Here is a 27,022-nt window from a genome sequence, read left to right on the forward strand (position 1 = left end):
GCATCGCATTGTCAAGGTAATATTTGGTCAGTCATTCCCTTCTCCAAGGGAGTTCCAAACGCTTATTTGAGACATATGGCCTACACCCTTCAAAGAACACACTTCAAGGGCTCTGCCCTTCGAAGGGAGTAGGGCATAGGGATGCTCACTTCTGTTTGGAATTTGCCCTTTTAAAGAGAAAGTTCACATTTTAACCCGATGGGTAACTTTTAAAGCCGTTTAAAATACACTGCAATATAATGAAATATCTGTGAATTATATGTTGCCTGGGAAAAAAAATATTTAATCAAAAAAGGTAGTGTAGTTACAACATTTACCAGCAGAGGCAACCGGACTCTCAATGAGTCTGTTCTTTTATGTGTGTCATGATTAACCGTAATTATTTTGCATTTGGCCCATTGTAAGTTTGCTTACCACTCACTCATATCTGAAAGTATACAACTCTAAATCAAACTTCCAAATTCTGGCCAAAACATATTTTGATAATTCTGTTAAGCCAAGTTTTAACACAACCTTTGCAGCCAAACATTAGAAGGGCTGCAAAATGTAATGCTTCATCGTTGATGCTCAAGATGCTGTCTACCTGTTCACCAGCTGAACCTTGACCTCCTGGTCAACACAGTGCTCATCAGAGATCTTGAATGAGACATTTAGGCAGATTAGCTGAGGAAAAGTTTGGACAACATCTGTTTGCTTTTGTCTGTTTTATTTTGATTAAAAAACTTTTCTTATCTTTTTACATGAACCACTCTCAGAGAGAGAGAAAGACTGAAAGAGACAGAGTGAGAAAAAGACCGAAAGAGGAGACAGTGTCATCAGTTCATCTACATATTCTTTAAGACTTTTTTCAACCATAAACTCGTAAGTGAAAGAGAAGCATGTCGAGAGACGTTATGTCTCTCAGTTCTTATTTACAGGAAGTTGCCGTTAAAAGCCCGCCGTTAAACGTCACGTCCTCGATCAACCTACTTAAACACAGGAAGGGGGCGGAGCATTGAGTCAGCATTCTCCAAACCCAACAACATGATCGGTCAGTGTTTTGAACACCAAAGCAGATGATTGGATTGCGTCCAGACAGGTGGCACAAAAGCTCATTTTTGTTCTTTTAGCCACCATGCTGCTCAAAAACAACAGTCTAGTTGATTTGCTTGACATGTTGAACTCGTGACTCTTAACCTTTGATCTCTGTGATGGTGAGAGCGTGATCCCGACAGTAGCTGCTCCCCAAGAGTGTAAATGTGTGATTTTTTTCTTTTTTTGGCATGTATAAGAGCTGCGGTCTCTGGTGTAAGTGTTATCACATTCTGATAAAGGTCTGACACTCATACACCACACCACCCTGAATGAAAGAAATCCCACTGGAAAGCCAGCTTCAACCAGCCTAAGGTGGTTTTCAGATGGTCTCCCATCCAAAACCAGCAAAACGGACCAGTTGGGCCAGGCCAGGAGACCAGATATCCACCTCAGGATGGTTTAAACTGGTTTTCTCAGCGGGGAAGAGATGGAGGATGGACGAATGGAGGAAAAAATACCCGATAAGAAGATTTCTTCTCAGAAAGGACAAACAGATGTGCTTGGATGGCAGTGAGATGAGCAGGGTGGGTGTTCGGGTGACCAGGAGACAGAGACGTGGAGGAGGAAGCCAGCATTGCCATCATCATCATCATCATCTCAACAGGAATCTCCCAAGGCTTTCAGCGCACCGCTCCTTCTGGGAGATCCCAGGACACACGATACACTGAAAGTAGCTTCATACTAATGCGAGAATCTCACGGAAACACGTCCGGCTCATATTTCACTACAAAAACAAGTGAAATCAGAACTCAGATCAAGTCCTACTTGAGATTTTGGGGTGACCTACAACCAGACACATGAGATTCGCCCAGACGTTAATTGCGATGATGATGATGGTGATGTTGAAGACGTCCACCCTCATTGTCCTCCTCCAGATCTACGTGTCCTGGTCACCAGCGCCCTAGTCACAGACTCGTCACCAGTTGCATCTGTCCGTCGCCTTCCCCCTGCGAGGGCTGCAGTCCCGGCCGAGCCTCGTCGTTGGTCCTGCGAGGCGGAGGCTGGTAAAAGGCCGAGATGTGCGCTTGGCGTCCTGCGCTGAAGTACAGCTCATCCGGTGGAAGGGTGGGATGAGGCTCTGCCCCCAGCACCTCGGGACTGCTGTCGGGATAAGACGAATCACGATCCCGCGCGTACAGGGAGGCGGAGTCCGGTCCGGACCCACCCACGCCGTCCGTGATTTCGGCCGAGAAGCTCTCCGAGTCCTCCTCGCTCTGGTAGAACACAGACTGGGCGTGCTCCAGGAGGCGGGGCTTATCCAGCAGGCGGGGTTTATCGGGTAGGCGGGGCTTGTCTGGGAGGCGTGGCTTTTCCAGCGCTTTGTACAGCAGCTCCTCCTCGTCCTGTGGAGGCGGCGGAGGTGGGCGGGGCAAGGGCCGTTGCGGAGGCTCTCGGTGACTTGTCGACGTGGCGTAGTCCTGCCGGTGCATCGTGGAATTCGGTCCATTGCCGTAGCGATCGGTGGAAGGCCGCAGGTTGCTCTGAACCAGCTCGGATATGATCATCTTCTCCAATGCCGCCGCATCGGAAAGGTTCCGCCTCAAACCGCCAGCAGACTCCGCCCCTCTAGGCGTCAAAAGGGCGGGGCTGACTTCTCCGGACACACCCCCGGATCCCACAGGAGCGCCCCCCAGCAGATCCGAACTCCCTCCGTGAAGCGAGTAGCTGTTGTTGTAATTTCCGTTGAGCCGGACTCCCTCCAGTCCACACGACTCACGGCTGCGCGATAGTGTGCCCTCTACAGTACAGAGAGAGAAATGCGCAATTAAACAGCAGCTGAATTAAATGCTTGTAAAATTTGAATTCAGATCCATCTGGAAATGTTTCAGTTTAAAAAGCCAAACTGGATTTCAAGGCCATTTTTTTTTTCAGGTGACACTTTTTAGTTAATGTGGCATTGATATGTAATTGATTCTGAGTGAGCTAGTGGTTTCAGGAGCTGCATATGCATGAATGTGTGCATATAGTGATGCTTTTGGCGTTTACGTTCTCTCATGCATGTGATGAACATGAACATTCACTCTTTCCACAAAAAGTCTGACTGATGTCATGCCACTTGCCAGTTTGCTCACAGTAAATGGGAATAACTTTAAAATTAACGATTTGCTCTCCCTCATGTCATTCCAAACCCATCACTGGACAGAGTCCCCCAGTTCTGCTAACTTTATTTAATAGCCCACAGATGTCCCTTTTATTCATGTTATTAATACAGTTCTGTAGAAACTGACATCTTAAGCATTGGAAAAGCTGATGTCTGATCCAGTCATTGTGACGTAAATGTGGTACTGTATAAATGAGACATTAGCATTTATGTTTTATGATTGCTTTGAATAACTGAATAGACACAGCAGGGAGGTGAAAATGAAGGAGCAGCATGGAAATGAAAGAAACACAGACAGATAGAGAGTGAGAACACATGTCCATACTTGAGTTTCTGAACGTGCCTGTAAATCAATTCATAAAGAGACAGAACAGAGAGAGCATGACAGAAGAGAGGAGAAACACGGGAAAAACAAGTGAATACAGATACACACATCTAAATCACACAAAACAGTGCTTTTTATCACACACACTGACCAGTGGCGTTGAAAACTGCTGGTGAGGGGGGGTTGAATGTTTCAGCCAATAGGGTGTTGTAAGGGGAGGAGCCAGAGTGGGTCTGTAGCATTGGATTGGCTAGGAGGTGATTACCCATAGTGCCTGAGGAGAAACAGCACGATCCTTACACAGGTGCAGGGATACATTACAGCTGTGTGAGTTGATATGGGTCGCTCTCAGAAAATGGTGCTCTTAGGGTGTGAATTTCAGGGAAAACATTCTAACAAAACAAAACAATTGTGTACTTTGTGGGGGAAAAAATGTATATGAAATGTTCATATAAAAGAGAGCAACAATGTATCCTGATAGAGGATTAAGTGTTTTTTAATATATATATTTTATATACTTTTTTATTACTAATACTTTTTGATATAATTATTTATTAAATACATTACAATTTTAAAATGTGAAAATGTATCCACAAATAGAAAAGGTCGTAGCGCCAAACACTCATCCAAAAATCCAGTAGGCAAATAACATAAGGTGTGTAGATTTAAAAAATACAATGATACAAAGATGAAAGAGATCCGCACTCGTCCAGATTCAGCCCAAAAGGCTTATTTCATTTATTGCTCAGAGGTCACAAAAATATGTACAAAAAAGTGCAAAAGTGCAAAACTTTTTTTGCACATATTTCTGTGACCTCTGAGCAATAAATGAAATAAGCCTTTTGGGCTGAATCTGGAAAATGTATCCATATTTCAATATTTACAATTTACTTTTATTCATATTATTTTATAATTTGTTATTACTAATGTTTATTTATTATATATATATTTGTTCATTCTATTTGTTTTTGTTTTAAAAGAAATGGTCATATTTTCACATTTTTTTAAATCAAAGGTTTTTATTTATATTTGTATATACTTTACTATTAGAACATTTTTATTCTTGATCATTACTAACAATTCTTCTTATTAACTTTATTACTAATAATATTTTTATTTTTAAAATAAAGTAGACATTTTAGAATATTTTTCTGCGTATAATACATGTATTAAAATCTATTAATAATGTATACACAGAAAATGATTTCAAAACATTTAATACATTTTTTAAAATTCTTTATTTTTAGTAATATTTTACAAAAGCAAAATGTCGATTTTTCTATATAACTAATTAAAATGAAATGATGATTAGCGAGGGGCGTTTCACGCTGGATGGGTGTGTATGTCACCTCGGGTGAGTGTGGGTGTGTTGTTGATCTCAGCTGCCATGAAGGACGATTCTGTCTGCCGTCGAACAGTGTCGTTCCACATCCTCCGGATACGGCTCTGAACACACACACACACACACATACACACCCAACATTTGTAAACTGCATACACTTAACACGGACAGAAATCAAACAGATTACAAAAACTTACACTTCATTTCATTTTAGTTAGTTGCTAAGGCAACATGTCTAATTTTCATGAAATTACTACATGTTAAAAAAATATAATAAAAATGCCTATTGAGATTAAATTACTACATGTGAAACTAAAATAAATAAATAAAAACTAAATCATTTAAAAAAACAAAAAAAAAAGCTAATAAAATCACCTGTTAAATTAAATTACTACAGCTAAAACAAATAAAAATGAATAAAAGCTAAATAGACGCGGTTAAAAAAACCTGAATCGAATGAAACGCTGATTAGATTAAAAGAACTACAACTAAAACAAACAAACTAAACAGATATGCTTAAAATAAACAAAAACGAATAAAACACTTATTAAATTAAAATAGCTACAACTAAAACATGACACATAAAAATGAATAAAAACGAAATGCATGTTTAAAAAAACTAATAAAAAACGGAAAACACAATGAAATTAATAAAACTTTAACTAAAAAGAAAGCGAAAAATCGAAAAACAAATATAATCTAAAAATAAAAACAAAAGCTAATTCTAAATAAGGCTAAAATAAAAGTGTCATCTGCGTTTGTGTAAAACCTGATTTTGTAAAATAAACAAACAAACAAACAGGCAATTTAAACAATAAATACATCTTAAACAGTTTGGTCTTTTTTTGTTGTGGTCAGTTTGAGTGCATGAAATTAATATTCCTCTAAACAGATAGCTTCAAAAATGTCCAGTCCCATCAGGATTTCACCGTTTTCAGCTGAGCACAGGAAACTCGACTCGGTGTCAGACAGCAGGAAATCAACAGCAACCCTTCACTCACAGCAACAGGTTTCCTGTAAATAGTATGTGCTGTAGCCGAGGCTACAGGACAAACCCCGTGTGACCCCTGACCCCTGCATTCTCACTTGATGTTGTCGAATCGGCTGGAGTCTGGCTTCAGGACGGTGGAGTGGCGCAGCATGCGGTGGATGGTGATGACCAGCGACTAAAAACACTGAAAAACATTTGTAAACTGCATACACTTAACACGGACAGAAATCAAACAGATTACAAAAACTTACACTTCATTTCATTTTAGTTAGTTGCTAAGGCAACATGTCTAATTTTCATGAAATTACTACATGTTAAAAAAATATAATAAAAATACCTATTGAGATTAAATTACTACATGTGAAACTAAAATAAATAAATAAAAACTAAATCATTTAAAAAAACAAAAAAAAAGCTAATAAAATCACCTGTTAAATTAAATTACTACAGCTAAAACAAATAAAAATGAATAAAAGCTAAATAGACGTGGTTAAAAAAACCTGAATCGAATGAAACGCTGATTAGATTAAAAGAACTACAACTAAAACAAACAAACTAAACAGATATGCTTAAAATAAACAAAAACGAATAAAACACTTATTAAATTAAAATAGCTACAACTAAAACATGACACATAAAAATGAATAAAAATGAAATGCATGTTTAAAAAAAACTAATAAAAAACGGAAAACACAATGAAATTAATAAAACTTTAACTAAAAAGAAAGCGAAAAATCGAAAAACAAATATAATCTAAAAATAAAAACAAAAGCTAATTCTAAATAAGGCTAAAATAAAAGAGTCATCTGCGTTTGTGTAAAACCTGATTTTGTAAAATAAACAAACAAACAAACAAACAAACAAACAGGCAATTTAAACAATAAATACATCTTAAACAGTTTGGTCTTTTTTTGTTGTGGTCAGTTTGAGTGCATGAAATTAACATTCCTCTAAACAGATAGCTTCAAAAATGTCCATTTTTATTATTATTATTATTTTATGTGTTTTGTCAATAATCTGTAAATATTATCTGTGCATTTAGTATTCACTTAAATCAGTTGAGTTTCTGCTATATAACACCTGCAGAAATAAGAAAAACGATGCAAGTTTGCAATAATTGTGATGATTTGAAACGCTCTGCATGAGAAGCGACTCCACAAGCTGAGCACAGGAAACTCGACTCGGTGTCAGACAGCAGGAAATCAACAGCAACCCTTCACTCACAGCAACAGGTTTCCTGTAAATAGTATGTGCTGTAGCCGAGGCTACAGGACAAACCCCGTGTGACCCCTGACCCCTGCATTCTCACTTGATGTTGTCGAATCGGCTGGAGTCTGGCTTCAGGACGGTGGAGTGGCGCAGCATGCGGTGGATGGTGATGACCAGCACGACCAGGTTCAGCTGAACACAAGAGCTCAAAGGTCAGACGGCTCTTAAGAGAGCAGAAAACACTCACAAGATAGCAAGTGTCCATTTATCCCCTCGCAAATAAAGTTATTTGGCATTTTTAGTCATTTTAGTCAAAACATTCTTGCTGGGAATCGAGGGTCTAGTTGAGCACACTGCATTGTGAGATATGCAATAGTACTCCGGATGTGTTCTGCTCGTACATATATCAGTTAATAATTAATTAATTAATTAATAATTTGGTCAAATAATTGGTCAAGATATTCACTAAACTTAATGCTTAAAACATGAGTAAAAGTATTTGTGTGTGATAAAGCAATAAGTCCCAAGAAGCGGTAGTTTACAGTGAATTTATAACAGCTAAGGGGCGTTGTTAGGCACGACGCGAAGCAGAGTTAAACCCCCTTAGCGGTTATAAATTCACTGTAAACCACGGCTTCACGGGGATTATTGCTTTTATAAGACGGTTATTCCATATACGTAGTAAGGTTACACAAAATAAAACGGAGCAAATAAAGTGTAATGATATTAATAAAAACAGTATTCTTCCACCAAACAATGTAGCGCCTCAGAAACAGTTGCGGTTCCAACAAAGTGGCTGCAGAGCAACACACAAACGTAAACAAAGGTGTGTGTTTGTAGAGTAATTTACAACAGCTTCGAACACGGCTCAACCAATCAGAATCAAGGACCGGAACTCTCCGTTTTATAAAAATAAACACACACAGACACACACACGTATACTGTATGTATACACAGTATATATATACACATACATACTAAAAGAGACAGCACATTTGTAAGGTCCTTCTACATAGGTCAAGATATTCACTAAACTTAATGCTTAAAACATGAGTAAAAGTATTTGTGTGTGATAAAGCAATAAGTCCCAAGAAGCGGTAGTTTACAGTGAATTTATAACAGCTAAGGGGCGTTGTTAGGCACGACGCGAAGCAGAGTTAAACCCCCTTAGCGGTTATAAATTCACTGTAAACCACGGCTTCACGGGGATTATTGCTTTTATAAGACGGTTATTCCATATACGTAGTAAGGTTACACAAAATAAAACGGAGCAAATAAAGTGTAATGATATTAATAAAAACAGTATTCTTCCACCAAACAATGTAGCGCCTCAGAAACAGTTGTGGTTGCTACAAAGTGGCTGCAGAGCAACACACAAACGTAAACAAAGGTGTGTGTTTGTAGAGTAATTTACAACAGCTTCGAACACGGCTCAACCAATCAGAATCAAGGACCGGAACTCTCCGTTTTATAAAAATAAACACACACAGACACACACACGTATACTGTATGTATACACAGTATATATATACACATACATACTAAAAGAGACAGCACATTTGTAAGGTCCTTCTACATACAAAGGTGTAAATATGTCAAATATGTTGTAAATATGTTATAAGTAAATAAGTAAATGAATCTTACCAGAATAACAAGGGAGGCGGGGCCAATAAACGTCCAGATGAAGTAGTTATCAACCCTCAACCAGCAACTACACAAAACAAGAGAGAAATGACACACACACAAACACACCTATCCCTCCTATGAGTCCTGCAGACGGAAACACACTCACGCTTTGGGTCCTCCGTAGCTCCTGTAGTCGATGGCTGTGGAAATGGCCACCACCAGCGTGGGGAAGCCGTACGCGGAGAGGTAGTAGTACTTACGACGAGACGTCTCGCTTTCAAACACCTCCACCATCAGCACATACAGCTGCACCGTCTCCATGCAGAGCCAGCAGAACACAGACAGCAGGAAGAAGTGCAACAGACCGGCCAGAACCGGACACACCACCTGCACACACACACATACACATACACACGCACGCACACACACACACACACACACACACACCTGACGCATGAGCACTTCACTGCTGAGGTGGTCTGGTTTAGTCGGATAAAGTCTTGTTAGGTCTGATGATGTTTCATCTAATTCAGTCTGATGTAGCCTAGTTTACTCTGATGTGATCTGATTTAGGTTGACTGTTTGGTCTGGTAAGGTTTGGTTTAGTCTGATAAAGTCTTGTTTGGTCTGATTAGGTTTGGTTTAGTCTGATAAAGTCTTGTTTGGTCTGATTAGGTTTGGTTTAGTCTGATAAAGTCTTGTTTGGTCTGATGTGTGTCCAGGTTTAGTCAAATGTGGTCTGATGTAGCCTGGTTTACTCTGATGTGATCAGGATGGTCTGATGAGGTTTGGTTTAGTCTGATAAAGTCTTGTTTGATCTGATGTGTGTCCAGTTTAGTCTAATGTGGTCTGATGCAGTGCTTTACAGCTATAGGGCAGGAAGAGCTAAATAAACTTATCACTGCATCTAAACCAACAACATGCCTATTAGATCCCCTAGTTTACTCTGATGTGATCTGATTTGGGTTGACTGTTTGGTCTGGTAAGGTTTGGTTTAGTCTGATAAAGTCTTGTTTGGTCTGATGTGTGTCCAGTTTAGTATAATGTGGTCTGATGTAGCCTGGTTTACTCTAATGGTGTGGTCTGGATGGTCTGATGAGGTTTGGTTTAATCTGATAAAGTCTTGCTTGGTCTGATATGGTCTGGTTTAGGTGAATGCGGTCTGATATAGCCTGGCTTACTTTAATGTGATCTGGTTTGTTCTGATTTAGTCTGATACATTTGTGATAGGTCTGATGATGTTTCATCTAATTCAGTCTGCTGTAGTCTGGTTTACTCTGATGTGATCTGGTGTGGTCTGATTTAGGTTGACTGTTTGGTCTGATTAGGTTTGGTCTAGTCTGATTAGTGTTGTTTGGTCTGATGTGTGTCTGATTTAGTCTGATATGATCTGATGTAGCCTATAGTTTACTCTAATGGTGTGGTCTGGATGTTCTAATAAGATTTGATTTAATTAGTTAGGTCTGATGTGGTCTGGTTTAGGTGAATGCGGTCTGACATAGCCTGGTTTACTCTAATATGACCTGGTTTAGTTGGATACAGTCCTGTTTGGTTTGATGTGGTTTGGTCTTAACTTAAATATTTAATTTCCAACTAGTAAAATGCACACTGATGCGGCAAAATGTATCTACAAATGTGCGCAAAATTTCTGACCGCTTGGTCAGAATCCAAATTTTCAACAGTCTTTACGAATCTTTTTTCAATGAACAAATGATACACCTAGACAAATAAAACCATAACACTACTGAATGTATTCATTTAGTTGTTTTAGGTTAGAAGACAATTGGAAGAATTGCCATCGTACTAGCCCCACAGCTGACACACACGGAAAGAGCACCGCAATTTTACAATTGTTCAATTAAAATAAACGTATTTTGCTCCTTGGTCTGGTTTAGTCTAATGTGGTCTGGTTAACTCTGATGCAGTCTGGCGTGGTCTGGTTTGCGCTGATGAAGTCTGGCCCTCATGAACTCACGGTATAGTGTGTCTTGTCCATGCCGATGAGGAAGAGCAGCTGTGAGATGAAGAGCGTGAGGCACAGGTTCTTGTGGATGGTGGTGCGGTCACTCTGAAGGCCTCGCAGGCAGCAGAAGGTGGAGATACACAGAGCCAGACACACCAGAGAGATCACCATCCCCACCCACGTGATGACGAACAGGATCAGACCCTGAACGCCGCCGGGATACTGGCACCGAGAGAACAACAGAGCGTGAATGACTTAAGCGCGGCGTGTGAACAGACTCTGTCCTCCTGACTTCTGCTCGCCGTCTGTCTTCAGCGTGGCGTTTTGAGTGGAGAGGAACGAGCCCAGGTTCTTGTAGAGTGTGAAAACCACCTTCACCTGACCTGATGGACACACACACACACACACACACACGGTCACGTGTCAGATATACACGACTCGCTCGGCTGCGATCGATCCCACACAGCTCTCGAAATAACCCGCATCATCACACACACGTCACCACGGCAATGGCCACAGGAGCCGGTGACCATGGTGACTGTTGCCATGGCAACGTCCGGAGAACCGGCCTGGATGCGTGTTGCGTGGAGAAACCTCGTGAAGAGTGTGAGCATCTGAGACAGACAGACGGAGAGAGAGAGACTGACCATTGCGGCTGTACTGTTTGATGGTGGATGCCGACACGTAGATGGTGCTGTCGCTGTCATACGAGTTCGGGAAGGACAGATCTTTCAGCTCCATCTCTGTGTTGAGCACATACACCTCCAGATCTGAAACACACACACACACACACACACACACACACACGTTTGCTCTTTAAAAACAAACAAGCATAAAATCTAACACATCCAAATTTGGTAACATTTTACAACAAGGGTAACATTATTGTTGACATCAGTTGCACATGTTAAAACCATAGTATTTAATTTGAGTTTGTTCATAATACACAAATGTTAATTTATACAACTTGGAAAATGTATTAGCATATATGGATATCGAGATTAACCAAAACTAATAAATGCTGTAAAAATATGTTATATAAAATTGATTTGATGAAGTTAACGCAATTTCATAATTCGATTTTGTTCCGTTTGTAAATTATTTTGTACGTTAAATATTGAATCATTTATTTATTAAAAAAATCCCACTGAGGTGTTATGTAAACAAAGTTATTAACAATCTTTGTATAATATATTTAATCATCAACTGTAGCATTTGGACCAATCAGACACACATTTGTTCATTAGATTAACCAATAATCACAGACCCCTCACCCAATAAACATACTGGGTGCCAGCATGTCTGGGAACGACCCCAGGCCCCTGGTTACCATGGCAACCAGGACCCCTCAGCCAGACCAGATAAACCTTTACGAACTAATGGCATGTTGAGATTTCTCCCTCTCACCATCTTTCAACCATAGGAAAAACATAATGCCCATAAAAAGGGACTCTTCTCTAATTAATTCATAGGAAAACCTTTCTTTGAATGAGTCCTCCCGGAGGTGTGATCTCTATAGCAGATAAAGCTCTCACATCAGTGACCCGCCTCAGTCAGTCTGAGGTTCTGTTAGACTCTGAGAAGATGAGGATGTGAGCTAGAACGCTTCTGCAACCCCTAAGTTCCTGCCAGGCTTCGTCCTTGACTTTACATTTACCAAAGAGCCTAGGTCACTCTTAGCTCTTTTTCACTTTCCACTGGGAAGAAACTCCCAGTCACCATCGAGTCAGAACATCTTTGGAGTTCATCACTCTTCAAACCCGGAGGAACGTGATCGCAAGTCCAAAACCTTGAAACCATCAAGACTTTCATCCGAGACTGCATCCGTACGCTGGTTCCAGGCCAAGGCAACGCAAGTATCGTACATTTAACAAAACGAAACAGAGGTTTAGTACAAGCTGTAGACCTCGTTATAAACGGCGCTGATGGTTTCACTCAGGTGGTTAACTGACTCTTTGCATAGCTTCATTCTCTTGTTTTCCTGATGGTTTCATCCATCAAGTCTCATTTGCCCTTTCCCATATGAGTGATTGTTTGTTTAGATTAGTTATGTGTGTTATCGTTTAGTTTTTTGTGCAAAATTACATGAGTTTCTGATCCTGCTTGTGAATAATCCCCCTTGATCTTTGCTACATGCTCTAATGCATTATTAGACTACTGTAAGAAGGTTGTTTTCTGTGGCCACAAAAATATCCTTTCTTAGAGTTGAAATGAAATTACACTAAATGTTCGCTGGACGAACAGATTGGTTGATGGCAATTTAATTCTGCTACAGTTACTACTGGCAGCTGATATAAATAATTGTAATTAATCATAATTAATTGTAATTATTTATATATAATTTCCCTTTTGAGCTAATTTGCTACACAACACATTGTAGATAGTTTAAAACAGAGTTGAGGAATTTAACTTTCAAAAGTAACAATTCTACTTAAAAACTGATAAATGTGATCTGTTACTTTAAACAATATTTTGTTAAATAAATGAATACTTTTATTCATCATAGATGCATTAAACTAATAAAAAGTAAAGGCATTTATAATGTTACAAAAGATTTCTATTTCAAATCAATGCTGTTCTTTTGAACTTTCTATTCATCTGTGAATCCTGAAAAATAAAATGTATCACGGTTTCCACAAAAATATTGTGCAGCACAACTGTGTTCAACATTGATAATAATCAGAAATGTTTCTCGAGCAGCAGATCAGCATATTATACTGATTTCTGAAGATCATGTGACACTGAAGACTGGAGGAATGATGCTGAAAATACAGCTGCGCATCACAGAAATACATTACAGTTTAACAGAGATTCACAAAGAAAACAGCTGCTTTAAATTGTAATTATTTAACTGTTTTACTGTAATTTTTGAACAAACAAATGCAGCCTTGATGAGCAGAAGATACGATTCCTGAACGTCTGAGCACTGGTGTATATGAAGCAGCGCGAGCCGTACCGATGTTGGGCGCGCGGTCGCTGAAGTGACCCCCGTATAGGTTGTTGGCCAGCAGAAACGCTCCTTTCTCCATGACGTCCAGCAGCATGGTGGCGGTGTGCGACTGTTCTGTGACGTTCATGTCCTGCCACGACTCCAGCGCCTCCAAACGCAGCAGGTTATCCACCGTCTGCACCACCGCCTGACACACACACACACACACACACACACACAGGTGAGCGCTGAACACAGAGACATCAAGCATAGTGTTAGTTCTGGCAGGTCACGTTAGTCAAGCTCGCATCAGCTGACCTTCAGCTGATCCCCATCAACCTATGGGAATACGACACCTATCTAAACATTCATATATAAGGTCCCTCAGTATTATCAGCAGTTTTCGCATTGCTCAATAGCTAATTACCCTCCTCCATCCCCAGCTCCTCCTCTGTCAGTCAGGATTCAGCCTTCTGATTCTCTTTTGAATCAGACTAATTCTAAAATGTGTACATAAAATGATTGAACTTTAACAATATCTGCTATACATTTATGTTAGTTCTGTTCTGTTTACCCTGGGGGATTATTTCTGCTCTCCCTGCTCTCATCCATGACAGGTTGCATGGAGGAGCAGGGAGTTCTTGCCCAGAACAGAACCATACCGCCAATCAAAACTGTATGCTAATTGTCAATCATCTTTGACGATAGTGGTCCTGACAGAAATGTGTGTTTGCACGACTGTGTGCTGCATGATTACCTGAATAAACGCTCGACAGGTCCGCTCTCTCTTCTGAAGCTAAAAAAGACCAAGAAACTGTTACTTTGATAGTTGTTAATGTGTGTGTGTGTGTGTGTGTGTGTGAGTGTGTGTGTGTGTGTGTGTGTACAACACCTTGTTGTAGTTGCGTGTGGCCGACTCCTTGTTTCCAGGTCGCAGCGCCTGCAGCTGTGAGTCCAGAATGTCCAGCAGCTGCTCCATCAGACGCACAGAGGAAGTGACATCACCAGCGTAGACCCGCCCCCGTGTGTGATTGACAAGTACAGCAGCGATATGAGCTGCGTTCTCCCCGCTCTTAATCTACAGAGATGAGAGAGACATCAAATATCTGTTCATCCATCCATCGTCTGTTTGTCTGTCTGTCTATTTATCTATCTATCTGTCTATCTGTCTGAATATTGATCTATCTGTCTGTCTGTCTGTCTGTCTGTCTGTCTAACTGTCTGTCTATCTGTCTATCTGTCTGAATATCGATCTATCTGTCTGTCTGTCTGTCTGTCTGTCTGTCTAACTGTCTGTCTATCTGTCTATCTGTCTGAATATCGATCTATCTGTCTGTCTGTCTGTCTGTCTGTCTGTCTAACTGTCTGTCTATCTGTCTATCTGTCTGAATATCGATCTATCTGTCTGTCTGTCTGTCTGTCTGTCTGTCTAACTGTCTGTCTATCTGTCTATCTGTCTGAATATCGATCTATCTGTCTGTCTGTCTGTCTGTCTGTCTGTCTAACTGTCTGTCTATCTGTCTATCTGTCTGAATATCGATCTATCTGTCTGTCTGTCTGTCTGTCTGTCTGTCTAACTGTCTGTCTATCTGTCTATCTGTCTGAATATCGATCTATCTGTCTGTCTGTCTGTCTGTCTGTCTGTCTAACTGTCTGTCTATCTGTCTATCTGTCTGAATATCGATCTATCTGTCTGTCTGTCTGTCTGTCTGTCTGTCTGTCTAACTGTCTGTCTATCTGTCTATCTGTCTGAATATCGATCTATCTGTCTGTCTGTCTGTCTGTCTATCTGTCTATCTGTCTGAATATCTATATCTATCTATCTGTCTGTCTATCTATCTGTCTATCTGTCTGAATATCGATCTATCTATCTGTCTGTCTATCTGTCTATCTGTCTATCTGTCTGAATATCGATCTATCTGTCTGTCTGTCTGTCTGTCTATCTATCTATCTATCTGTCTATCTGTCTGAATATCTATCTATCTATCTGTCTGTCTATCTGTCTATCTATCTGTCTATCTGTCTGAATATCGATCTATCTATCTGTCTATCTGTCTATCTGTCTGAATATCGATCTATCTGTTTATCTATTGTTCTGTCTACCAGTCTACCTGTCTATATCCAGTTTGACTGTCAGTCCTTCTGATAACCCCTGACCTCTGACCTTTGACTGACCTTTTGAGCGACCTGGTTGACCCAGGGCGAGGTGCAGTTGCTGAGGTCGGGGCCTCTGGGGTTCCACACCACATCATCAGCCATACACTGATAGGACGCAATACCTGAATGACGGACAGAGAGCAGGAGAAATGAGTTAAGCTGCCAAACAGAAAACAATTGAATCGGGTGATGCCCCAGGAAAAGGAAACCCTGATAAGAGGGATTCCTGTAGAAATAGCTAAAACATCCCAAAACAAAACCCCATCAAGTCGAGCAGAGTTAGTCAGATCTTCAGGGAAAGTTAAAACTAGCTGTGAAGAAACTGACCTCGTAACACAACAAACGTCAGCGGAAAGCACAGCAAACAGGAACATAACACTCAGAAAACGCTCTGACCCATAAAATGCGCACATGAAGGGTGTGGTGATTTTTCTGGCAACATGCAATGGTTCATTCAAGATGACGAAGCTGACAGATGCATGCACACTTGTTTTTTCAACATTAAGATTTTAAGTTGGAAACATTTCAGATTTCAGAATGTTTCATTTAGTTTTTTAATCGCTTTCTGCAATTCTTAAAAATATCTAAATTCCTGCTGCATAACAAATGGAGTATTATAAATAAACATTTTCATGTAATCTCTAAATTCATTTGAGTTTATGAAAACTGCAATGTGCAATAATTAACATGCAATTAGAAAATGGCATTTAAATTCATTCTAGATGAAGTTTTCCTCTGCAGGAGACTGTGGCTTTAAAGCTAGCATTAACATATGACCTTCAAGTGCCTTGATGTAATCTGTATGATCAAGTCAAACACTGATGGTAATGACTGTTAGAATCACTGCTTGCCTCTAATAATAATGCTAAATACATTTTAAAACTATATTAAAAACTGATTTTGTATCTGGGGGCTTCGTATAAATGACTTCGACAAAGATTATGAAAAACAGAAGCCATGAAACACCTCACGACTGTCCAGAGGTGAGTTCACTGAGAGTGCAGCGGCGTGCATGAATATATTATACAAAGCCATCCACTAGAGATACGACACTAGAATAAAAAGATGTAAAATAAGACTAAAGTGCATTACACAAAGAAAAAAAAAGTGAAAACTATGGCAAGTCTCCCGCTTCCCCAATTGTTTGAAAAACTCTGAAACTTTGCTCAGATTTGCAGTCTAAAGTCACAAAATTCACTTAAGATCAAATTCTTCACCAATTTTTAAAATGTGAAAATGATGAAATTTGGAAGAGATCTCATCTCAAACTGTGCATAGATCTGCCAGGATTTTAAATGGAAAGTCAGAGATCTCAATATGAACAGAAACATTTATCATAAAATTCCCAAAGATCAAAGATCAGAGCTGTTTCTCCAGTTTTCTCTTGAGAAAACGATGAGATTCGGAAGAGATCTCAACCACATCTCAAACTGTGCTTGGATTTGCCAAGGTTTGCAATCTCAAGTCAGAGATCTCAATATTAGCTCAAAGATATCTCAACAAATTCTTTGAAGATCAAATGATCTGAGCTGTTTCTCCATTTTTTTCTCTTGAGAAAATGATTAGATTTGGAAAAGACAAAGATTATGAAAACCAGAAGACATCAAACGCCTCTCGACTGTCCACTGAGAGTTCAGCAGCGTACATTAATATATTATACAAACTCATCCGCTAGAGACACTAGAATAAACCGATGTCATCAAATGTAAAATAAGACTGCTTAAGTGCATTACACACAGAAAATGTGAAAACTACAAACAAAAGGCATCGACATCATCATCACCCACAGTCTGTTGTTATGGACATTAAAGGGCCAAACAATGTCGCTGCTGGTTACATGCTGATAAAAACATTTGGAAATGAAAGGAAATAATTTTTCAATGAAGAGATTGTCTGAAATATTCCACCACACACACCACTATATTTCCCACATTTGGCTTGACTGCAGCTAAAACACACCCACTGAATTGTTTATTTTAGCACTGACTCATCTGTACTGTGACCGCACACATGAAACCCCCCGAAACACCAGCTCACACACAAGCCCCTACTGACCGAGGGATCCTTTGGGACATGGCCTCTCCACCCTTTCTCCTCGATGAGTCGGGGGCCACTGGACCCCGCGGGTCACCCGGCCCTCACACATGGGTGTGCGCGGCCCCTGCGGGCGGCGGGGAGGCCTGACAGTCACCGGGACCGTAGCTGTGATGGGCCGCCCCGCCGGAGCCCTGTTTATAGCCCCCACCGGGTGGAAGGTCACGGACGGGACAGAAGTGGGGCTGAAGCCCCAGGACACGGTGCTGGAGAGCGCACTCGGAGGAGTGGTGGAGAGAAGAGGCGTCGAGAGAGGGTCTGAGGAGATACACAGACAAAGGTACAGTGAGGTTAAACAGAGAGCAAATGTGATGGCAATCATGGGATGCTGTTCTGATTTGAGACAGCATGTGCAAAGTGACATCATATAATTTTATTTACAACAGTTTTCCACCCAAATTTACAGATGAATGCAGACATTTCAGAACCAATTAACAGATCCAAGCATCATAAAAATCAAACTGTTCTGGTATTTTTAATAAATGTAATGGTTATGAATACAAACTCTGAGCAAAAAGTCTCCCGCTTCTCCAATTTTTTGAAACACTCTGAAACTTTGCTCAGATTTGCAGTCTAAAGTCACAAAATTCACTTAAGATCAAATGCTTGAAATGTTTGAAATGTGACAATGATGAGATTTGGAAGAGATCGCATCTCAAACTGTGCTCAGATCTGCCAGGATTTGAAATGGAAAGTCAGAGATCTCAATATGAACTCAAACATTCTCAAAAAATTCCCCAAAGATCAGAGCTGTTTCTCCATTTTTCTCTTGAGAAAACGTTGAGATTCGGAAGAGATCTCAACCACATCTCAAACTGTGCTTGGATTTGCCAAGGTTTGCAATCTCAAGTCAGAGATCTCAATATTAGCTCAAACATTTCTCATAAAATTCTCTAAAGATCAAATTATCTTAGGTGCTTCTCCGTTGTTTTCTCTTGAGGAAATGATTTGATTTGGAAGAGGTCTCAACCACGTCTTAAACTGTACTCAGATTTGCCAGGATTTAAAATCAAATGTGAGAGGTCTTAAAATAAAACCCAAAACACATTTCTCACAAAACTTTCTGATGATCAAATGATCTTAGAAATCCACTAAGGAAATTATGTGATTTGGATGAGATCTCTACAACATCTCAAAATGTGCCCGGACTTGGCAAACTTTGCAGTCTAACGTTGATCTCAAACATTTCTCATCAAATTCTCTAAAGATTAAATGATCTGAAAACTCTCCTGACAAAATGAGATTTGGAAGAGATCTCAATCACATCTCAAACTGTGCTCAGATTTGCAATGTATAGTCAGAGATCTCAACAATGAGCTCAAACATTTCTCACACAATTCTCTAAAAATCAAATTGAGCTGAGCTGTTTTTCTTTTGAGAAACAATGAGATTAGGAAGAGATTTCAATCACATCTCAAACTGTGCTTTGATTTGCCAAGGTTTGCAATCTCAAGTCAGAGATCTCAATATCTCATCAAATTCTCAGAAGATCAAATGATCTCAGAAATCCCCTGCGAAAATGATATTTGGAAAAGATCTCAATCTCATCTCATATTGTGCTCCATTTTGGCAAGATACCAAAGTCTGTGATCAAAAAGTCAAATATTTCTCATCAAAGATAAAATGATCTGAGCTGCTATAAACAAAATTGACTCATTTGGGTATGATTTTATTTCAGGAGAAACAACTGAGACAAAGTTGATCCTTCCAGTCAAACTCATGAGCTTTGAAAGAGAAACATCTGAGCAATGAACATACTCATGCTTTATTGCAACTACTGAGTCATTTGGCTCAGGATTATACATAACACATATGTGAGATCTCAATTAAGCCTCCTGAGAAATGAAAGAGCAACCTCTGAGCAATAAAAATGCTGACCTGTGGTGGGCTGTGGCGGGCTGAACTCCAGCGGGTACCGCAGGACGATGTAGTTGTTCCAGACGTACAGCTGGTTGTCTCTGGGGTTGTAGCTGATGGAGGAGATGTGCTGGTACGGGTTGGGGAACGGGATTCTCACCGGCTCCTCGTGGTTACGCCGCGTGTCGTAGGCGTACAGGATCAGGTCTCCGCCCACCTCGCTGTCATCGTCCTGGTACACGGAACGAACGGCGTACAAGATGCCACACGCCACGAACGCGTCTGACGCCATGCGCTTCTCAAAGCTCGTCTGCCACGTCCCCTCAAACCGCAGCGTGTACGGGTTCACCTGAGATACCAGCCAATCGGATTACGGAACGATTGGAAAGCAGCCAATCAGAACAATGCAGCAAGACATAAACAGGAAGTTCATATAAAAACACTCTATCGATCTTTCTCACCTGACTAACAACCAGGCGTCCGCTGTTGGCTTCAGTGGCGTATATGACCCAGAGCCCGTGTTCATCCACGGCTAGGTCGATGTCAGATTTCCCGCCCCAGCGGTACGGCGACGTGTCGTGATAGTTGGCGGTAGCAACAATAGCTTCACCGCTCTTGATGCGAGTTCGCAGGTCATATTTTACAATGTTGCGTGTGCGTTCCTTATTGTAGAACACAGCTCCGTCATACACGACAAAACCGGTGCCATCCACTCGACTCGGCAATCTGTACGTTACACAGAAACATTATTATAACATTCATACATTGTTCAACTTGTCTCACTTATAAATGCAAACTCACTTATAGGTGGTGGTGACTCTATTTTGGATGTAGTCGTCCCAGGAAGCGTATTCGTAAAGCATATCTGTGCGATAGGGTGTCCAGGGCATCACGTACAGCCTATCGCCCGCTTGCAGAGGGTCTTTACACCACGCCCCAGACTGATGCTCCGCCTCCCGCACGGAACTGGGCTCCAACACTCGCATTAATGTTCCAGGACAAACAAAAACTAGAGACGGAGAAAGAGAGAGCAATAATAGAGATGAGCAGGAGTAGAGGATGAAGCGTATTAGACTAATAAAGAATAGATCTAATGAACAGATCTATTCCACACACACACACACACACAAAACACAATCACACGACTTACACTACCTATTGCTGTATCATGAGTGCCTGTGTGTGTGAGAAAGAGAAATTTCATTCTCAAAAGATGAAATACAATGTCATTATAAGAGTGTGTGCAACCAAAGATAGACAGACAGACAGACAGACAGACAGACAGACAGACAGACAGACAGACAGATAGATAGATAGATAGATAGATAGAACAGAAGATAGAACAGAGAGCCAGATAGACGATAGATAGATAGATAGATAGATAGATAGATAGATAGATAGATAGATAGATAGATAGATAGATAGATAGATAGATAGATAGATATAGAGATATAGATAGAATCAGATTACAGACAGACAGACAGACATATAGATAGATAGACAGATAGACAGACAGACAGACAAACAGACAGACAGATAGATAGATAGATATAATCAGATTATAGACAGACAGACAGACAGATAGACAGACAGATAGATAGATAGATAGACAGATAGACACTCAAGTCGGTTACGACGACGCACTGCAGTCAGGTGGAGACCCCGATGAGGACGACGAGCATGCAGATGAGCTTCCCTGAGACGGTTTCTGACAGTTTGTGCAGATCTTCTTTGGTTATGCAAACCGATTGTTGCAGCAGCTGTCCGGGTGGCTGGTCTCAGACGATCTTGGAGGTGAAGATGCTGGATGTGGAGGTCCTGGGCTGGTGTGGTTACACGTGGTCTGCGGTTGTGATGCCGGTTGGATGTACTGCCAAATTCTCTGAAACGCCTTTGGAGACGGCTTATGGTAGAGAAATGAACATTCAATTCACAGCCTAATGCACACCTGCCTAAGGCACACCTGTGCAATAATCATGCTGTCTAATCAGCATCTTGATATGCCACACCTGTGAGGTGGATGGATTATCTTGGCAAAGGAGAAGTGCTCACTAACACATTTTTAAATAGATTTGTGAACAATATTTGAGAGAAATAGGCCTTTTGTGTACATGGAAAAAGTCTTAGATCTTTGAGTTCAGCTCATGAAAAATGGGGGCAAAAACAAACGTGTTGCGTTTATGATTTTGTTCAGTGTAGATAACGACAGACAGACAGACGATAGATAGATAGATAGATAGATAGATAGATAGATAGATAGATAGATAGATAGACAGATGTGTTTGTTTGTTTGCTGTCATAAACTGATCTGCTACATTTCAGTTCTGGTTAAGAGTTTTTGAGGTAGAATCATGAGAGAGGGGGTGGGGCTACAGGAACCTTTGGAGCCAATGAGATGCGGGTTAGTTCACACAGAGGACAGGGATTGGCTGGGAGAGCTGTCAATCACGTCACACCCACACACTCAGGTCAAGCACTTCAGGAACACGGCATGTGCACACAGTTACTAAAAGAGAAGGAGTAGTTTTCTTTATAAATGCTAAATTAACGACAACAGGTTGGTCCTGAGGGAAGCAAAGGGATGAACAGAGACGCGTTTGTCGTTTGGATCTGAGGATAAATGAGCTTCAAACAGCAAGCAAATCAAAAGGGAGAGCAGAAAACAAGTGTGTGCGAGTGTGAGAGAGAGAGAGAGAGAGAGAGAGAAAGAGAATAGAGAGAGAGAGGGGAGTTCTTCCTGGTGTTTGTAAGGTGTGTGAACAAGAGAAAGAGGAAAATGAAGGAGCTGCATCAAACTAGAGCACATCACAAGGGCCAGGGAGAAAAGAGAGAGAGAAAGAGAGAGAGAGGAAGACAAGATGAGGAGAGACAGGAGAGAGAAACTGCGGCGTTAACATGGTCTTTACCTTTTTGGTCCACTTCTATTCAAGCGTTGAAATAGAGAAGGGGAGAGAGGTATAAATGAAGAGAGAGAGAGAGAGACAGAAAGAGAGAGAGACAGGCAGAAGGTGCACAGAAGAGAGAAAAAAGAGACATTTCAGTTCAACAGCAGTCTTCCGTTTCTTTTCAAGCTTAAAGGTCAAGTGAAATTTATTAGACATGAGACAGGAGGAGAAACACATGAGGGAGAAAGACAAAAGAGAGGGGAGAGACGAAAATATTGCAACAGAGAGAGAGAGAGGTAGAGAGAGAGAGGGACAGTGAGCGAGAGAGAGAGAGAGAGAGATAGAGTGATGGTATGGTAGGGTAAGGGATAGGAACTAGCTATGCCTCAATTAAACACCACCAATCGCTGGTGTGATGGATTTAATCATCTGAATGTTCATTAGGCGTTCGTCTATCTGCCCTCGATCACTCTGTCCACTCTCCATCCCTCCACCCGCCCCCCACCCAAACAAACCCCACACATTCAGCAAACAGATTATTAGACAGTCACATTCAAACAGGCCTATTCACACCGCAGCCGGAAACTACACGCTCATCAGCTAAATCAGATTCATCTGCTTCCCTCGCTCCTTCAGGAGCGTGCTCAAACACGCATTCGATTGGTCGATGCACTCGTAAGAGCTGTTGTTGTGCGGCGCGCCAAAATATACAGACCGTTATTCTGCTGCGTGTCAGGCGCTGTGTGTTCTAGATCAGGGAGGCCAGCTAATCAATGTGCTTTAATTGAACAATGTGTACTTTTATTATGTTGTTAGCACTTTAAAAGCCATTAATGGTCTATGAAAGGCACTGGTGGTTTTGCTGTTTTCTGAACACATATTGTGCATATTTTAGTACTATTATTTAGTTTAAACCTAGTGATTTTGTTGTGCGTGTGTCTGTGTTCTTTTTAAGTTTTTTTATTCTAGCTTTTTTTTTATATCTGTACTTTTATTATGTTGTTAGCACTTTAAAAGCCATTAATGGTCTATGAAAGGCACTGGTAGTTTTGCTGTTTTCTGAACACATATTGTGCATATTTTAGTACTATTATTTAGTTTAAACCTAGTGATTTTGTTGTGCGTGTGTCTGTGTTCTTTTTAAGTTTTTTTATTCTAGCTTTTTTTTTATATTTAGTTTTTTTTTCTTTTTCTTAGTTTTAGTTTAGCTGTTTTCAGTTTTAGTAATGTATTAATTTTGCTGTGTTTGTGTCAGTTTTATTATTTTTTTAATATCTATTTAGTAGGGGTGTAACGGTACATGTATTCGTATCGAAAAACTCAATCAGTGTTTCAGTTGCAGAGAGACGTCAATAAAGCAGCTTGTAAACGAAATGTCACGTAGCATTTAATTTACCTCAAGCAAGTCATCAGTGGCCACAGCTCGTTATTTGCTAGAGAAATGAAGTCTAGAGAAGAGCATTTTGTGAACTAGTTGTGACAGCCGCTGTGTAAATGATTAGCTTATATTTCAACAACAAATAGAAATTGTATAATTTAAAAACTGCATTATGTGCCATTTACATGTTTGCATACAAAGTTGTTGATTATATAGATTTGTTCAGTAAAGTACTGTTTAATAAAGAGTTTTTCGTCCTGCTTTACCGAAACCATACCGAGCCGTGACGTTAAAATCGAGGTGCGTACCGAACCGTCAAGTTTGTGTCCCATTAAACCCCTACTATTTAGTTTTTTTAGTTTCAGTGTAGTTATTTTCAGTCTAGTTTTATTTGTAGTCATTTCTTTTTAAGTTTTAGTTATTTTATTGCGCGTTTTTGTTGGTTTGATTAATTACCTGTTTTGGGGTATGAGCACTGAGAGAGCAAACAGAGACTCCAGCGCCGCCCTGCAGGAGGAGACAGAAAACACACCCAGCCCAACAGCACTACACCCAGCGGAGGAGTGGAGAGAGGAGCGACGGAGGGAGGAAGAACGCAAACACAGGGAGGAGGTGAAGACAGGAGTGAAGAGGAGAGCAGACAAGCCTGGCGTATACTTTCTGACTCTTCATTAGAGCAGATGCGTCTCTACGACAGCCTACTATACGTCTGTTCATGTTCGGAAAGACAAACTACCGTTATACTATGAATACAAGGGATCTAAAGAATAAACAAAAGCTATTACACACTCATACTGGATCTCCAGGTATTTGTAAGTACCAGGACAGGGGTCAGGAAAAACGTCTGCCCCGGCGACAACTACACACTGGGTCCTGTTATTACACCTGAAACACACACACACATGATCATCACACACTGTTATTACACCTGAAACACACACACACACACATGATCATCAGTCTCGCACTGCTCCACAGCCACACAGAGGAGAGGAGTCGCCAAAGACGTCAATAACTGTGTGAGAACATCTGAGAGACGCTTCAGACTGAGATCATGTGAATCATCTCTCATCAGCTCAATTCAATGAAGGAGACCCGCTCATCTCTCTCTCTCTCTCTGTGGAAATGGACAGAGTGAAGCAGCATTGATTAGTTCTTCTAGGAAACAGCAGCAGCTCAAACACTGGGGAGACACGCTGACGCCAAAACACTCAAACACACACATAATCTCATCCACACACACATATCACATACTTACAGCGCCTTTATATAAAGCTAACCATTATGACCAACACATTAGAAACATTACTTACTTTAAAGAAAAATAATTTTGTGAAAGGAGAACATCTTTACATTACTCCAAAGACAGGTTGTATCAGATTTAGCTCACTTTTTGAAGGCAAATTTGTCACAAATTATATATATATATATATATATATACACTCTAGGTGTAACAGTATACAATCATGACAGTTCGGTATGTACCTAGTCGGTTCTGACGTCACAGTTCAGTTTCAGTACAGCACGAGGAAAAAAACGAAACATATATACAGGTATATATATATATATATATATATATATATATACCTGTATATATGTTTAGTTTTTTGTATGTATATATATACACATTAAATTCAACAATGGCTTACTGAACAAATTGCTTTTTCTTTAAATAAATTCAATTACAATGAAAATTTTAGTATACGGCGATATGTCGAGCCACATCAAAGATCGCCAAAACGTCATGTATTGTCTGAATTTCCCCAAAAAATGAAATGATTTGTTCGGTACACATGTGTACTGAACCGAAAGACCCGTACCAATATACACTGCCCTAATATACACTGTAAAAAAAAAAAACATATTACTAATTGAATAAGAAATCTGTGGTTACCTTGATGAATTTATCGGCTGAATGAGTCATTTTTAATTTAGTGAACGAATCAATTCAAACTGACAAAACAAACTAGCATTACTCTTAATGCCAAATTCTGTCATGAAACTGTAGATGACGCAGGTTGCTGGGTCCTTAACGTAAACTGACGATATTCTCAGCATTAAACGACTTGGCACAAGCTGATTGGTTCATGTTGCATAAGCAGTTAATGAGCTTGCTGCTTTACATTTAAATGGCTGGTTAGCATTCGCTTGAGCATTATGCAGCGCACTTTCAGAGTTCCTCCGAAACCCTCCACCTTCCCCAGCTCCACCTGTATAGATTTTATATGCTATTTGTGCAGCAGCAGTATGTCTTAATCGGCATATGTATGGGCAGTAGCAAGTTCCTGTACTTGCTTGCAGCAACAGAAGCAGCAATAATCTACAACTACAGCAATAACCAGCAGCAGCGTAGCAGATGTATTCCACCAAGACCAAGTACATTAACATTGTCATGTACATTACCATGCTAAAATCTTCCATGAGTTTTCATGACAGAACTGCGGTTATGCATAGAAGAGAGAATCTAAGTGTGAGTTGATTTGTACCTGTGTGACATGATCTTGAACGCGTCTGGCTGGTAGCACTGCACGTTCTCCATCTGGAAGGGGTCGGCGTCGCAGATCTTGTCGTCGGTGCGGCCGTAGTTGGCCGTCTCGATCATGATGACATCACTTCCTGGGCAGCGCAGCTCGATGGGGTATCCCTCACACGCCAGCTCTCTCCTCATCAGACCGAAGGGCATCGCCGCTCGACTCAGACCTGATGATCACAGACACACAGCGTCACATCACTTCCTCAACACACAGATCACACAATCACAGCCTCATGACGGGTTTCTCTCTCACACTCAACATCTGTCTGCACCTCAACAAGATCATGTGATCCACTGTCTGTCTGTCTATCTATCTATCTATCTATCTATCTGTGTCTATCTATCTATCTATCTGTCTGTCCGTCCGTCCGTCCGTCTATCTGTCTGTCTGTCTGTCTATCTATCTATCTATCTGTGTCTATCTAATCTGTTTGTCTGTCTGTGTCTGTCTGTCTATCTATCTGTCTGTCTGTCTGTCTGTATCTATCTATCTATCTATCTATCTATCTATCTATCTATCTATCTATCTATCTATCTATCTATCTATCTATCTATCTG

At 40.6% G+C, this 27,022-nt stretch overlaps 1 protein-coding gene across 1 annotated transcript in view; it reads right to left on the reverse strand.

Annotated features, from left to right (window-relative positions):
* Positions 1 to 906: 906 nt before the first annotated feature.
* LOC107571118 (adhesion G protein-coupled receptor L1-like) overlaps positions 907 to 27,022 on the reverse strand; it is a 37,061-nt gene continuing 10,945 nt past the window's right edge. Inside the window, exons 3-24 of the mRNA XM_016257393.1 lie at positions 26,418 to 26,631; positions 24,714 to 24,816; positions 22,048 to 22,069; positions 20,470 to 20,677; positions 20,130 to 20,394; positions 19,690 to 20,017; positions 17,773 to 18,069; positions 15,736 to 15,839; positions 14,453 to 14,638; positions 14,318 to 14,356; positions 13,588 to 13,768; positions 11,279 to 11,401; positions 10,910 to 11,014; positions 10,644 to 10,873; positions 8,835 to 9,055; positions 8,687 to 8,753; positions 7,143 to 7,234; positions 7,058 to 7,070; positions 4,850 to 4,946; positions 3,652 to 3,774; positions 3,501 to 3,518; positions 907 to 2,812 (exon numbers count right to left, since the gene is read on the reverse strand). Of these exons, the coding sequence (XP_016112879.1) occupies positions 1,980 to 2,812; positions 3,501 to 3,518; positions 3,652 to 3,774; positions 4,850 to 4,946; positions 7,058 to 7,070; positions 7,143 to 7,234; positions 8,687 to 8,753; positions 8,835 to 9,055; positions 10,644 to 10,873; positions 10,910 to 11,014; positions 11,279 to 11,401; positions 13,588 to 13,768; positions 14,318 to 14,356; positions 14,453 to 14,638; positions 15,736 to 15,839; positions 17,773 to 18,069; positions 19,690 to 20,017; positions 20,130 to 20,394; positions 20,470 to 20,677; positions 22,048 to 22,069; positions 24,714 to 24,816; positions 26,418 to 26,631 (3,869 nt within the window). The 3' untranslated portion in view covers positions 907 to 1,979. The remainder of the gene's footprint in view (positions 2,813 to 3,500; positions 3,519 to 3,651; positions 3,775 to 4,849; positions 4,947 to 7,057; positions 7,071 to 7,142; positions 7,235 to 8,686; positions 8,754 to 8,834; positions 9,056 to 10,643; positions 10,874 to 10,909; positions 11,015 to 11,278; positions 11,402 to 13,587; positions 13,769 to 14,317; positions 14,357 to 14,452; positions 14,639 to 15,735; positions 15,840 to 17,772; positions 18,070 to 19,689; positions 20,018 to 20,129; positions 20,395 to 20,469; positions 20,678 to 22,047; positions 22,070 to 24,713; positions 24,817 to 26,417; positions 26,632 to 27,022) is intronic.

The sequence above is a fragment of the Sinocyclocheilus grahami genome, unplaced genomic scaffold, assembly GCF_001515645.1.
Source record: "Sinocyclocheilus grahami isolate Dianchi unplaced genomic scaffold, SAMN03320097.WGS_v1.1 scaffold1551.1, whole genome shotgun sequence".
NCBI classification, from domain to species: Eukaryota; Metazoa; Chordata; class Actinopteri; order Cypriniformes; family Cyprinidae; genus Sinocyclocheilus; species Sinocyclocheilus grahami.